The 12,377-nt window shown below is 40.9% G+C and overlaps 1 protein-coding gene across 2 annotated transcripts in view; it reads right to left on the reverse strand.

The window, feature by feature from the left end:
- The window catches only part of GOLGB1 (golgin B1), an 81,987-nt gene that overhangs the window by 43,407 nt on the left and 26,203 nt on the right, over nucleotides 1-12,377 (reverse strand). For both annotated transcript variants that reach the window (XM_030217063.1, XM_030217061.1), the window contains exons 8-11: nucleotides 9,226-9,924; nucleotides 6,921-7,089; nucleotides 6,709-6,782; nucleotides 66-5,521 (exon numbers count right to left, since the gene is read on the reverse strand). In XM_030217063.1, the coding sequence (XP_030072923.1) occupies nucleotides 66-5,521; nucleotides 6,709-6,782; nucleotides 6,921-7,089; nucleotides 9,226-9,924 (6,398 nt within the window). The remainder of the gene's footprint in view (nucleotides 1-65; nucleotides 5,522-6,708; nucleotides 6,783-6,920; nucleotides 7,090-9,225; nucleotides 9,925-12,377) is intronic.

Consider the following 12,377-nt stretch of genomic DNA (forward strand, 5'->3'; position numbering starts at 1 on the left):
CCATGTATGGACAGAAGCGGCAAGTGCACCATGACAATTAGATGATCTTGTTGCATCATAATTACCTGGACACTTTAATACGTAGCTCTTCAACATGAATGGACATCTGCTTCACCTGATCCTTCAGTACAATGCACATTTCTTCCTTGGCTCTGATCTCCTCTTCCTTTTTCTGAATAGCATCAGTGAACTTTGTCTCCCATTTCTTGGTTTCATCTATTACCCGATCTCTGTCGTCTTGGAGAGACGACATACTTCGAGTAAAAGCAGCTAGCTTGGCCAGTTTTTCATTTAGGGACCCCTGAAGTTGCTTAGCCTCCTGGTTCTTACTGTGCAAGGAATCTTGAAGGTCTCCGATAGTCGCTTCCATGTGATCCTTTTCTCTCTGTACAACTTCCAGTTTTTCTTGCACATTCTTCAGCTCCTTCACATGCTTAATTTTTTCTTGCTCTATTTTTTTCTCAAGTTCTTGATCCTTTTTCTTCATTTGACTACTAACACTTTCTTTGTGTGCCTGCAGCTCTTCTTTCAGTTTGAGGCTGTCTGCGAGAACCCTGGCAGCCTCACTCTGGGTATCATCCAGGATAACTCTGAATGAAGCCAGTTCAACCTGTGCTTTCTTTCTATCTTCGATTGCTTTGGCTTGGATTTCTTTTGCCGCCTCTTGCTCTTTTTGCGATTCATTTTGGACAAATTCCAGAGCTTTTACAGTTCGCTCTAGGCCAGAGATTTTCTCTTGATACCTAATGCAATCCTTCTGCAGCTGTTTCACTTCCTGCTGCTTTTCTTTCAGCAACTCTTGAAGTTCTTTTGTATGTGTTTTTCTCCCCTTTTCTTCTTTGTGAGCAGATTTCAACTTCTCCGAATACTCTTTCTGTATCTTTGATTCTGCCTCTGCTTTTTCTCTCTCTAATTGTCTCTTCTCCTCTTCCAGACTGCATATTTTTCTTTGGAGGCTCTGCAATTCTGATTCCAGGCTGTCATTTTTGGTCTGGAAATCTGTGGCATCTTGCTGATAGTTTCCAATACTTCCATTGAGTTCTGCTAGTTGGTTCATGAGCCTTTCTTCCAAATCATCCTTCTCAGCTTCCAGTGTTTCTTTCAGCCTTGTCATTTTAACCAGTTCATCTTTATAATGTTTGTTATCCAGCTCCATCCCATTCACTGCCTCCTGAAGCGCTTTAAGTTCACTGCATTTGACTGTTAATTGACTTTGTAGAGCGTTCTTCTCCTCTCCCACATTCTGGAAATCGGCTTTAATGATGGATATTTCTTCTTCCATGGCTTTTTTCTTCTTTTCTAGTTCTGAAACTTGTTCTTTGAGCTGATTCACTTGCTGGATATAAATATTAATCTCATCGTGAGAGATAAATTCAGTTGGTTTTAGTTCTTTCTGCACTGTAGATGGGTCAGAAGATTCTGGGCTTACATCTTTACACGTCTGCTCTTCAGTTAACTTTTCAGGATCTGCTTCTGTTCCAATAGCCTGTTTTGCTTCTATCATGACTTCCTGGGCAAGATCAATTTGTTTTTTCTCTGCTGCTTCTACACTTTCCTTCAACTTAGATTCCGCAGTCTGTAACTGGTGTTTCAAATCTTTCAACTCTTGAGAAAGAGAATCATTTTCAGTCTTTGTAACTGTGAGCTGATGCAAAATTGAGTCATATTCCGACTTCATTCTCTCCAACTCCTCGTTAGACTTGGACTTTTCTGAGGCAGAACTATCTTCAGCACCATTATCCTGCAACTCTGTTCGTAGCCTCTCATTCTCCTCTTCCAGCTCCAGGATCTTCTGTTGCTTGGATTTTGCAAACTTTCTCATCTTCTCCTTCATTCCCTCTATTTCCTGTTCCGTTTCTTGCAGTTGTTTTTCTACTACTCTTTTTTCTGCTTCCACATTTTTCATCTTGCTGAAAAGTTCCTGCTTCTCCTGTCTCACAGTCTCTATGGCACGCTGCATTCTGTCTGTCTCATTGCTGACGTTCTCATAGGACTGCAACAGCATGTCATACTCTTTTTGCAAGTCTTTGTACTTATCCTGATACTCTGATCTTTCAGTGTCCTGGGAATTTCTGAGACACTCTCTTTCTTTTTCTATGTTTTCTTTGTCCTGTGTGATGCCCTCTAAAGCAAGCTTCAAGCTTTCACAAGAAGCATCCAGATTTCGATTCTCTATTAGGGCTTTGTCAACCTCTGCAATTAGTTTTTCTCTTTCTTCCTTAAGATTAGTTATGGTTTTTAGCAGTGTATTGTTTTGTGTAGCCAGATCAGACATGCTGTGTTCCACATTCATTAGCTTGTTTGTAAGATCATCAATAGTAGCCCTGGCTGCCACTAGATCCTCTTTTAATGACTTGGTTTCTTTAAGTGCCTCTTTCCTAGAGATTAATGCAGCCTGTAGCTTTCTTTGCATTTGATGATTAGACTTCACTTCTTCAGCCTCTTCCTCTTGTTTCTGTTGAAGCTCAACGACTTTAATTTGGAACATTTTGCTTTTCTCTTCATACTCCTTGACTTGACTCTCCAATTGAGTCTGCAGAGCATTGATCAAGTCCTCTTTCTCTAGCACTACCTTCTGCATATTATCAAGGGAGTCATTTTTCTCTCTGAGCTGAGTGCTAAGGAGCTCGGCTGCCTCACTTTTAATACTTACAAGATTTCTTAATTCCTCGACTTGCGGTTTTAAGTCTTTTAGATCTGATAGACTTAAAACCTCTGCTTGACTACGTTCTAGGTCAAATGTTAAACTTGATACACTGGTTTCTGCTTTATCACACCTCATCTTAAGATTCTCTACCTCTGAAACCATTTCGGTAATGTGCTTTTTTAAATGAAGGACTTCATCTGATTTCAGTGCAAGATCATTTTGCACAGAACTTGCCTTTAACTCAAGTTCTTGTTTTTCTGCTTGTAACTTTTCCAGCTGTTCTCTTGGCAGCTCCTGAGACACGTCTTTAAACTTTAAAAAGTTATCGTCTCTAAACGTATCTTCTATTTCTGAACTAGAAACTTCCACCCACTCCTGTCCCCAGCCAGAATCTTGGGAGGTGACCTGGGGCTGTGATGTTAAACTAGATGCTTGTTCATTCGAGGACTGAAGACACACTACTGTTTCATTAATACCACTTAATGTCCCTTGGCTTTCTCTATACTGTTCCAATTCTCTTTGGAGCTCTCGCAAGTGCTCTTGGATGCTCACTTGATTTCGTGTTTGGTCATCAAACTTTTCCTGAAGCAGGTTATAATCTTCCTTCTGCTGTTTCAGCTGCTCTCTGTGGTGTCTGTCCTTCTCTTGGGCCTTTTTTATCGTATCTTTGCGAGATAATAATGCCTCCTGAACCTTTTTTTGAAGTTGCTCATTTTCTTGTTCCAGGCTTGAAATTCTACGTTGCATGTCCATCTGCTGGTGCTCTTTTTGACCATCAGAAGCCACTGGGTCATTAGTGACAGTCAAACCAGCATCTTCTGTGCTCTGGTTACATGTGGTCAGTTTTTGGATGACAGTTTTGTTTTCCCTGGCTTCAGCTTCCAAAGACTTGATGAGATCAGTTTTATCCTGCAAGTCTAGTGTCATTTCTTTGATCAGAGCTTGTAGTTGCTCTTCAGAGGCTGCTTGCTTTGCCAAGTCTTTGCTTTTTTGCAGCTCTAATTCTTTATCAGAAAGAAGGTAATTCAAAGATATTTCCGTTTCTTGAATTGTGCAAGTCTTGTGTTCCTCTGTATGTACTTTTGCTGGTTCATGGCCATCTCCTTCTCTGGTAGAGGCATTTTCTTCAGATCCCCTCTGAAGCAGCACCACCTCTGTTTTGAGTCTGTCAACTTTTTTCATCAGTTCTTTCCTGTTGATGAGCGCTGCTTGTAATTTCCGTTTTAACTGTTCATTCTCTTTCTTCTGATGTTCCAAAAGACTGTGTAACTCTTCTTTCTCTACTACCAACTTATCGCTCACGTCACCTTCTTGTCGGCACTGTACATGTCTCATTGCTTCCAGCTGAACCTGCAGCTCTTCCTTCTCCTTCTGTAGCATCATTATACGTTTGTCTTGCTGGACCTGATTATGTCTTATTGCTTCTAGCTGACCCAACAGAGCTTCCTTCTCATTAATCTCCATCATTTCATGGCCCTGCTGAAGTTGTTCCTGAGGCTCCTCTTCTTTTTCCAATACATCCTTAATTTCCTTGAGCTGTGGAAGTTCTTTTTGGAGAAATGAACGCTCATTTTCACTAAAATTTTCTGTCTTATGTCCATTTCTCTCTTCATTTTTCTGTAAGGAGATAGCATGCTCTTTAAGACGTTTTATCTCTTCCCTAAGAGTATGCTTTTCTTCGTTAAGCTGAACAATTTTCTCAGACATGCTGTGACTTATTTCTGCAGCCTGCTGATCTTTCTCTAACACAGACTGTTTAAGGACTTCCATTGTTTTACTTTTTTCAGACAGCTGCTGTTCCACCATTGCAGTTTCAGTTTCTTTTGAAGCAATCTTTTGAGCAAGTTCTTCCATTTTTAAAGAACCCTTTCTCAGGTGTTCTTCTAAACCAAACACCTCTTTCTCCTTTTCCTGGAGCTGGTTTTTCAAATGCTTTAACAATGTTTCCTGTTCAGAAAACTGAAGCTGTATTTGATCCAGATCTTTCTGCAGAGCTTTAATTTTCAGATCTTTAGATTTAGATTCATTTTCCAGACTAATTATCTGCTCTCCCAGCATACTTTGCTGCATACTCATATTTTCATAGTCTGACATTCTCTGTTTTTCTACATCACTCACATCATCCTTTAGTTTTCTAACCTGCTCTTTCAGCTCTGATACAGCACTGGTGTCCCTTACTTGAGATATAAGGCATTCCCCTATAGTCATGCCATGAGATGCTTTTTTAGAGTCTTCATTGATCGTCTGGCATTCTAAGACTGACATATTTAATTGATATTTATCCATTTCTTTCTCCATATCTTGACGGAAGAATCCTTCTACAATTTGCGGGTCTGGAATATGCCTTTGTAATCTATGGCTTTCTTGATCCTGGGATGTGTTGACATCTGGAGCAATGAAAGTGTTCTCTTCTCCAAGCCCTTGTCTTGCCTGTAGTTCCTCTGAAGAGCAAAGAACTTGCTCTAGGTGAAAAACACCATTTTTTTCTTCAGACATGGTGCTCTCTGGCATCTCTACATCCATCAGGGAGGTGCCTCTCTCATACTGCAATAGTGAGGCCTGTTTTTCTTCCATTGTCTCAACTTTACTTGTTGCAGGGTATACCACGGAGTCAGTTTCTGTCTCCACTTTCTGCTGGTTTGCTACTTCCTCCATCTGACCCTCTGGACTACTTTCAACTTCTGTCTCAACCCATCTTCCTCCTCTGTCTTGTAGCTGCCCTTTCAGCTTTGATATCTCTTCTTGCGCATCTTGCAGATCCATCATCAGTATAGAAAGCTCTTTGGTCCTGTATGTAGTTACATTCAGTAGCAGATCACCTTCGAAGCCTGGCCTGCTCGTCTCACAGTGTTGTACCAGTTCAGCTGTACCAACCTACATCAAGAAACATTGAAAACCATTTGAAATACTTCAGGAAGTTCTCTGAAGAAGGCACTTAAACTAGAACCTTTTTGAAAAATAGAAAACCTTTACTAAAAGCATGAACCTTACATTGACTAATGCAAACAATTTAATTTAAGCATTTGGTAAGCAGATCTCAATAAAAATATAACATTAGTTTCTGTGCCATCAGGGTTTGACATATAACTTTCCTGTTTGGCAACATGGATTATCATTAAAAGTATTCAACTACAATATCAAGAGATCAACTAAATTTTCATATATCTAAAGCATCCTGAAACTGAAAAGAGATATGCTCTTATTTAAGTACATTTTCATCCCTTATACTTTTTCTATAATCATTTCATCCCAAGTTATTTAATAATCCACTTGAAATATTTTTCACATTGCATATAAAATATGAAATTTATACAATCAAGTTGAAGTGGAATTCATATGAAAAGATATAATATACTTTATACCTGGGAAGAAATGTCAGATATGGGAAACAGGAGAGACAGAGGATCAAGGAAGCAGCAGTAAACAGAAGGGGAGAGAAATTAGGATAGATAAGAGGAGAGGAGGGATGTTCTGGAATCTTGCTGGGAGTGGGTTGTTGAACTGTTTTTATGCAAAATAAATTGAGAACCTGGTTTGCTATTTATTACTGAAAATAAAGCACAAGTTATTAGGAATGTTTGCAATGCAAGAAGTCTGGGTTGAATTCCCAAACCCAACTTCTGCTTCTGGGTCTGCCCAGAATGGAATGATGTGGAAGCAGTGTTTACAGCTCCTGTGAGAGAGTCTCAACCTCACACATGGGTAACACGACAGAGACTAGGGCCTAGTACTAACTTACTAACATGACCATCTCACATAGTAGGGGGGAAAAACCCCTAAGGCTGGAAAGCTAAATCGAGCATACAACTAAGTTTGGTACAGGGGGCTTGTTTTTCAGTGCAGAAAATAGTGAGAGACCTACTACAGTCCAGGTATGAGATCAGAGCAGAGCAGAAAGCTCCAGAACAAAAAAAAAAAGTCATGATTGCATATTATGAACCACCTGTCTTATGGGTCAGGATCTTTAAAGAACAGTGACAGAGGACACGGTTGGGAACAGAAGACAGCAGGCAAGGGGAAATCTCATCAACACCTTTTTCCATCCCGACATACAGGTTTACCTGCAGTAATTCTTCTGCTGCCCCCACACCTTTATACTGAGATTCCAGAAGTGAAAGACGAGAGTTCAACATCACTGAAACATAAAAGAAATATATATATATACCTGTGACAAAAACAGCAAATTTCAGAATACAAATTGCCAAACCCTATAGTAACAATTTACTTAACACCTATTCTCCAAGACTATGTAGTTAAAACTATTTTACTGTACCATTTTCAGCTTTCACTTCCTCCAAATCAGCCACGTGAACAATCAAATTTTTCTTTTCTTCTTCCAATTCCATTACTTTCCCCTGAAGTAAAATCACTTCTTGCTCCAAAACCATTTGAGAGCTGCTTTCTTTTTCCTCCAGATTCACCTCTCCGTGATCTACAATCTTCTGCAAAATATAAAGCATAAAAAGAGCCAATCAGGAGTGCTCATTCACGACAGAATTAATAGTCAGAGGCCACTGGAAATAGATTTATACCACCCATATCTACAGTAGTTTGTCTGCATGTTCTGCAATTAGCTGGATTTTCCAGTATTTTTATTATCGAAGAATCCATCAACAGGAAAGCAAAGACTGCCCAGCAAAGTCAACACATCTTTAACAAAATGTGTAAAATAATTCAGAAAGATCATGTAGCCCCTGTTCACACTGACTTACAAACATCAGTATTCCGAGGTCAAGGCTGGACACAAAGACACTATAAACTAGAAAGCCTTCCAGCTTTATGAGGTAAAGGATCTGACTGCTCAGCACATAAATTATTCGGAATGACGGTACAGGAAACCAAAGGCAGCATTTCGGTGATTAAATGAACCCCTTAATTGAATTTCCTGGGAGATTATAAATGTTTCTTATCAATATATGTGACAACCTGTTTAGAGAGAACTTATGATTTAGGCTATTCATAAATTACAGAAAATTTATATGTAAACCAACGTGTATTGATTTCTCCGAGGACAATCAATTATAATAATACATTTCTCAGCTGATTTACACATATTCTTTATAGATTTTTTTTTTGGGGGGGGGAGAGTGCTGAACATGGGAGGAGGGCAGCCTTCAAACAGCACAGTCTGCAGTTACTTTTACCTGTGGGTTTTCCACCAGTTCTCAATGGGAAATAGAAACATACTTTCCTTTTGAAAATTATCATAGGAAAAAATGCCTACAGATACTTGGCATGCTTTTTTTGCAGGTATTTTTCCCCTTGAATTTAACAGGTGTAGATATCAAAATGCTTACTCCTTAACGGGCAAAAAATGTACATGTCGTTGATTCTACTTTTAACCAGGTAATGGCTGGGTAGTATTCAGACAGTGATTTATCTGGGTAAATGGCTTCTTTTCTACTGTATCTGTGAATTGAAATACAGACACAGGTCCTTAAAAAAAAAAATCTACCAAAATACAAAACGAATTAGTTAACAAAGAAAGAAAAAGAAAAAAATTCCCTTGAGAACTAAAGAGGGAAATTAATCAGACATTAAAATGTTACTGTTAGGCAAGGATTAGAGCAGGGCTAGGCAACCTTGGTCCTCGAAGGCTGCAACCTAGTCAGGTTTTCAGAATTTCCCCGATGAATAAGAGTGCGATCTGTTTACATGCATGAGGTTGCTCACCCCTGGATTACAGTGTTTCTATAAGGGTCCCAGTGAGACCACTCTGCTCACTGAACTTCGCTGCACAAAAATTCTTACAAGACTTCTCCTGTATTATCCAGCCAACCAGTAGCGTAGCCAGTTTAATTTTTAGATGGGCCTGGAGGTGGACTGGGTGGGCACAGGCCTCGCATTTCCTCTCCACCCGCTACCCCCCCCCCCCCCCCCCCCCGCGACAGCCCCCTGCACATGGTCAGTTCTGGTCATTTTTACTGACCTAAAGCGCCGTTCTCCCTCCAGCACCGGCGATTCCCATAGCCAGCCTTCTGCCAGCGCGCGTCGTCGGAGCCTCTTCTCAGGCGCGTCCCGCCTACTCTGCAACTTCGTTTTCCGCAAAGGTGGGACGCAGGAAGTTGCAGAGTAGGCGGGACATGCCTGAGAAGAGGCCCCGATGACGCACGCTGGCAGAAGGCTGGCTATGGGAATCGCCGGTGCTGGAGGGAGAACGGCACTTCAGGGCAGTAAAAGTGAGCAAACCACGTGGACGGGGAAAGCGGGCAGAGGCTGGGTGGGCCTGGAGCAAAAGTGGCTGGGCCTGGGCCCGTCCAGGCCCACCCGTGGCTACACCCCTGCACCCAACACATCTCCCAACAGGTTAACAGCTTACTTATACTGGGACATGTTCACCACCTTCTTTTCCAAATAAAGTGTTTAGTTCTGCTTTGTCTACTGTTAAATAAAATAAATAAAATTGAAATTTTAAAAAATGTTACATTAAATTTTCTAGAGAATTATCTGACAATCCCATCCACCAAATAAATATGAAGTAGTTAATCCTTAAAAATTTCCTACTGATTTTAGGCGCTAACAGCAGTCAAGCTGCTGCTGGTTTGGGAAGAGACAGGCAATACCCAAAACTTATATACCTGGGAGTTTTCCTGCAACTCTTGCTCAGTAGTGATGACTTTTTTCAACTTCTCCTTTAGGTTCTGCATATCACCTCTGTGCATCTGATCCTGGACATTTTTCTCTGACTCCGTCTCAGCTTGGACTCTCCTTGCCTCCTCCAACTGCTCCTTAAGACTCTGCACCTCCTCTCTGTGCTTCTGATCCTGAAGCTCTCTCTCAGACTTCAGTTCAACGTGGACCGTCTCCGTCTCCTCCAACTGCTTCTTAAGACTCTGCACCTCCTCTCTATGCTGATCCTGAAGCTCTCTCTCAGACTTCAGTTCAGCGTGGACCGTCTCCGCCTCCTCCAACTGCTTCTTAAGACTCTGCACCTCCTCGCTGTGCTTCCGATCCTGAAGCTCTCTCTCAGACTTCAGTTCAACGTGGACCGTCTCTGCCTCCTCCAACTGCTCCTTAAGGTTCTGCACCTCCTCTCCATACTTTTGTTCCTGGATGTTCCTCTCAGACTCCACATTAGCACAGACTCTCTTTGCCTCTTCTAACTGCTCCTTTAAACTCTGCATCTCACCCTGCAGTTGGTGAAATAATTGTTCCTTCTCTTTCATGTCCACTTCTGATTTTTCCACCATGGTCTTAGAAGCTTGTCTTTCTGTGTCCAGCTCAACTTTCAGGGATCTCGCCTCATCCTCCATCTTACGTAATTGCTGCGATAGAATCTGTAGAAATCGGGAGATAAAAAAAATACAATCAATAAGCGTTCTAACCAGAAGTAAAGGGCCTATATTCCAGGATACACACACATATGCACATCCACAAATATGCATGGAGCTGAAAAATACCTCATATCCCTGTTAATTCCTCCCTTCCATCCCAACATGTCCTGAAAATTAGGTGTGGATAAGACACCGAATTCCAAAGTTATTTGAGGGCGTAAAGATACTCATGCACGCACTGATCTTGTAAACCTTCTTCCCTTTCGTAAACTATTCAAAATGAGCTCTATAAGAGTTTTTAGCTGGTCAAAACATGACAGCAGATATCATCTGCAAAGGTATAAAATACAAGACCTCCTATGCATCCAGTTTCTCCTTTTTTGGTCAGCCAGCTTTGGAACACTCTGCCAAGATCCATCCGAACAATCAACGACCATCTACCATTCAGAAAAATGTTGAAGACCCATCTCTTCAAGAAAGCTTACCCTAATGACCCAACTTAACTTTTTAAGCCCACCCACATGATTCCTGCCCCGACGATTATTATACCTTTGACCATGAGGCATATTTTCAAAGCACTTAGCCTTCCAAAGTTCCACAGGTTTATTTATGACATTTATATCCCACAATATTCCCGCCCATGGGCAGGCTCAATGTGGCGTACAGATAATAGCAAGACAAGGGATCTATTGTACAAGGTCTAAATGCCAACTCAGGTGACATTAATAAATCTTTTTTTTTCTCATAAAAATAACTAAGGATTATTAGTTATTTTTCTAAGAAAACTATTTAGAAAACATTTAGGGGAGAGCTTTGTTTTGTGTCCATGAGGCAGTGCAGTAAAAACAAAAATTAAGGAGCTGGGGAGACTGCTGTGCGTGGCAGGGCCGCACATTCTCAGAAATTTTCACTAAGTTCCGAGCTCTGGGAGAGCTATTTCATCCTGTCACCATTAGATAACATCACCCACTTCTATGCCTGATTACATTTAACGACAATTAATGTGTGTTACTTATGGACTTAAACTTCACTTTCCAGAAACAGCGTTACAGAAAAATACCAGTTTCAAGCCCATCGTCATGTACCTTGGATGATTGATCTTAGGCATCGCATTCCTAACATGGTAATATCTAACAATAGCTCACAATTTGAGAGTCCTCAATTCCATAAACCATTACTTTTGTCATACAACACTTTGTCTTCATCCTCCTAAAGTCAGTGGCCTTATTGAGAGCAGCGTCATAGACATGAAAATTCTTCCAGGGCCATCTGAAGACTCCAGTTTAGGCCCTTATCTTGATGAGTGACAGCTACTCAACTTGAAACATGGTCTCATATGAGCACAAAAACTCAAAACTGTAAGCTATGGACAGAGATTAGGTCCATAAAAGATTCATAATTTATGCAGGCAAAAAGTGTATTATGATTTATATTTTTGGTGGTAAGTACTGGGTAAAATTAAAGAAATAAAAGAGAGCTTGCTGTGTGTCAATAACGTGACATATATGGGCAAACAATAAAGCATACTAGAGCAGCACTTCCCAAACTGTGGGTTGCACCTCCCCCCCCCCCCCATGCTGTGTTTGGGATTGGGGGGGGGGGGGATCACAGTTGGAAAACGTTTCAGCAGTACTGTGCTAGAGGTGCCTCTTCATCCACTCCATCAGAATCAACTTTTAACATCTAAGCACAAGAACGAAAAATAAACTAGGCTGGAAACTTTTCATTGCGATATCAGAGGATCTTAACATGAATGCGCATTTGTTAGGACACCTTAAAAAATTTAGTGTGTGCAAAATTGATTTAATGGATCAAAGTTCAAGGCAGGTTTATTAACAATGTTGAGGAATACTAAGGAAAAAGAATCTACCGTGCAGTTGATTGATTAGTTTTCCTTTTTAGTTAAAATAACCAAAGGAAAACTAATCAATCAACTGCATGGTAGATTCTTTTTCCTTAGTATTCCTCAACATTGTTAATAAACCTGCCTTGAACTTTGATCCATCCTGAAGCCCCCTGTAAAGTAAAACTGTTGAGAACTGAAAGCTGTACCCTGACTTTGAATTAGTTAGGACTGAGTGATGTGAGGAGACGGTTAAAAAAAAAATTTGCCCTCTCCTCACCACGGTAGAAAAAGAACTGAGGAGACAGTGTTCTCGCAGCAGGTGGGAAGGCACTCACGCAATCGTGCTGGAGCGTGTCTCACGCTCCACAAGCTCTGTTTAGACTTTTGTAATTCTCGACTGGGCGACGTGGGTCAGCGACACCCACTTGTGAGAATATATAAGCCTGCTTGTCCTCTGAGAAACCTTATTACTGAAGCCCTTTATAAAATGAATGGCAAACAGATTTCCGGTTAGTCAACAGCACTTTCTGTCCACATGTAGAAGACTTCAGGAATGCACAATTAGGACTTAGTTTGCGCATGCTCTCAGAAAAATAAACCTATCGGTTAA

Source organism: Microcaecilia unicolor, chromosome 10 (genome assembly GCF_901765095.1).
Source record: "Microcaecilia unicolor chromosome 10, aMicUni1.1, whole genome shotgun sequence".
In the NCBI taxonomy this organism is placed as follows: domain Eukaryota; kingdom Metazoa; phylum Chordata; class Amphibia; order Gymnophiona; family Siphonopidae; genus Microcaecilia; species Microcaecilia unicolor.